At 58.6% G+C, this 2046-nt stretch overlaps 1 protein-coding gene across 1 annotated transcript in view; it reads left to right on the top strand.

Moving 5' to 3' along the window:
* The window catches only part of SLC6A9 (solute carrier family 6 (neurotransmitter transporter, glycine), member 9), a gene marked incomplete at its 3' end in the record, with an annotated part of 4579 nt that overhangs the window by 1980 nt on the left and 553 nt on the right, over nt 1–2046 (top strand). Inside the window, 7 exon segments of the mRNA XM_010010445.1 lie at nt 1–72; nt 299–433; nt 513–616; nt 696–933; nt 1021–1155; nt 1480–1579; nt 1806–1906. The exon segment at nt 1–72 is cut by the window's left edge and continues 21 nt beyond it. Of these exon segments, the coding sequence (XP_010008747.1) occupies nt 1–72; nt 299–433; nt 513–616; nt 696–933; nt 1021–1155; nt 1480–1579; nt 1806–1906 (885 nt within the window).

The following is a 2046-nucleotide window of genomic DNA, read 5'->3' as shown; positions in this document are numbered from 1 at the left end:
CTGGGCTGCCTCGGTGTCTCCTGGGTCGTCGTCTTCCTCTGCCTCATCAAAGGCGTCAAGTCCTCGGGGAAGGTATCCATATATTCTCCCTCCAGACCCATCCCTGATGTGGACATGCCCCCTCTGTAGTTGTCCATGCCTCCTCTAGGCACATCCCCATCCCTACTGGGAATGTACCTCCTGTTGTGTCCATAGCCTCACCTTTCCTCACTGTAGCCCCATCCCAGTGCATAAGCACACCCTGTCCCAGGCCACATCCCTTTCCTGTGGCCCTGCTTCCTGAGGTGTTGCCCCGCAGGTGGTGTACTTCACAGCCACCTTCCCCTACGTGGTGCTCACCATCCTCTTCGTGCGCGGTATCACGCTGGAGGGGGCCCTCACCGGCATCATGTACTACCTGACACCCCAGTGGGACAAGATCCTTGATGCCAAGGTGAGCAGGGATGAGAGGTGGCGTGTGGATAGGAGGGGATGGGAATGGGGGCACAGTACTGACCACTCCATTGCTGCAGGTGTGGGGTGATGCAGCCTCGCAGATCTTCTACTCGCTGGGCTGTGCCTGGGGCGGGCTCATCACCATGGCCTCCTACAACAAGTTCCACAACAACTGCTACCGGTGAGTGCCCGACCATGGCTTCACCAGCCCTGTTGCTGTCCATTGGGCCCATCAACAGCCCAGACCTCTCTGCCCACAGGGACAGCATCATCATCAGCATCACCAACTGCGCCACCAGCGTCTATGCCGGCTTCGTCATCTTCTCCATCCTGGGCTTCATGGCCAACCACCTGGGCGTGGATGTCTCCAAGGTGGCTGACCACGGTCCTGGCCTGGCCTTCGTTGCCTACCCTGAGGCCCTCACTTTGCTCCCCATCTCACCCCTCTGGTCCATCCTCTTCTTCTTCATGCTCATCCTCCTGGGGCTGGGGACACAGGTAGGTCATGTTGGGGCCAGTGTACTGGGACAGGGTGGCAAGGTGGGCCATGGTGATGACATACTGCCCCCTCTGCCCCACATGCAGTTCTGCCTGCTGGAGACACTAGTCACAGCCATCGTAGATGAGGTGGGCAATGAGTGGATCATCCGCAGGAAGACTTTTGTGACACTGGGGGTGGCTGTGGCAGGCTTCCTGCTAGGTGTCCCGCTTACCACGCAGGTAGGTGACCATGGGACTGTTGGTGATGGGGTGCTGTTGCCATGGTGATTGCCAGCTGACACCATCAGCTGTGTCCACACTGTTGCCATGACTACCCTGGTGGTGGTGACACCCAGTGCCTGGCTTTGCCATGCCAACAGTGGCAATGGTATCCAGACTAAGTGTCGCCGTGCTGACCCTGGCATTGGGTGTTGACATGCCAACGGCTGTGGGTGTACCTCAGTTGTGCATTGCCATGGCAACCCTGGCAGCCTGGCTGTGCTGTTGCCATGCTGACAGCGGCAGTAGCGCTGGGGTAGGTGTGCTAATGGGTCTCTCTCACAGGCGGGCATCTACTGGCTCCTGCTGATGGACAACTATGCTGCCAGCTTCTCCCTGGTTGTCATCTCCTGCATCATGTGTGTGGCCATCATGTACATCTACGGTAGGTGGAACCCAGCCAACCAATGGGGAGTGGGATGCGCTGACTTGTAGTCAATGAGTGGTCTGCTGCGTGCAAACTGGCAATGCTGTTGGCCAGTCAGGTGTGACTTGAGCAGCCCAATGTTTCCCACTAGCCAAGATGTGGAGCAGATGCTAGGCAGGGGTTGGGGTCCCGCCAGGGTTCCAGCCGTGTCACACTGGGGCTAATGGCTTCTTGTCCCCACCAGGGCATCGCAACTACTTCAAGGACATTGAGATGATGCTGGGCTTCCCACCACCGCTATTCTTCCAGATCTGCTGGCGCTTCATCTCACCTGCCATCATCTTTGTGAGCATCATGACCATGGGGAATAGGGGCATGGGAGGAAGTGCAAGGAGCCCACCTGGGCACCTTGCTGGGGTGAAGGGTGCTGGGCTGCAGGAGAGCAGCAGGGATGGGGCAGAGCAGGGTGGTTGGGGGGGAGCAGA

The sequence above is a fragment of the Nestor notabilis genome, unplaced genomic scaffold, assembly GCF_000696875.1.
Source record: "Nestor notabilis isolate BGI_N333 unplaced genomic scaffold, ASM69687v1 scaffold17952, whole genome shotgun sequence".
In the NCBI taxonomy this organism is placed as follows: domain Eukaryota; kingdom Metazoa; phylum Chordata; class Aves; order Psittaciformes; family Psittacidae; genus Nestor; species Nestor notabilis.
Note: the sequence above shows the minus strand (reverse complement) of the source record. Positions and strands in the feature narration are given on the sequence as shown.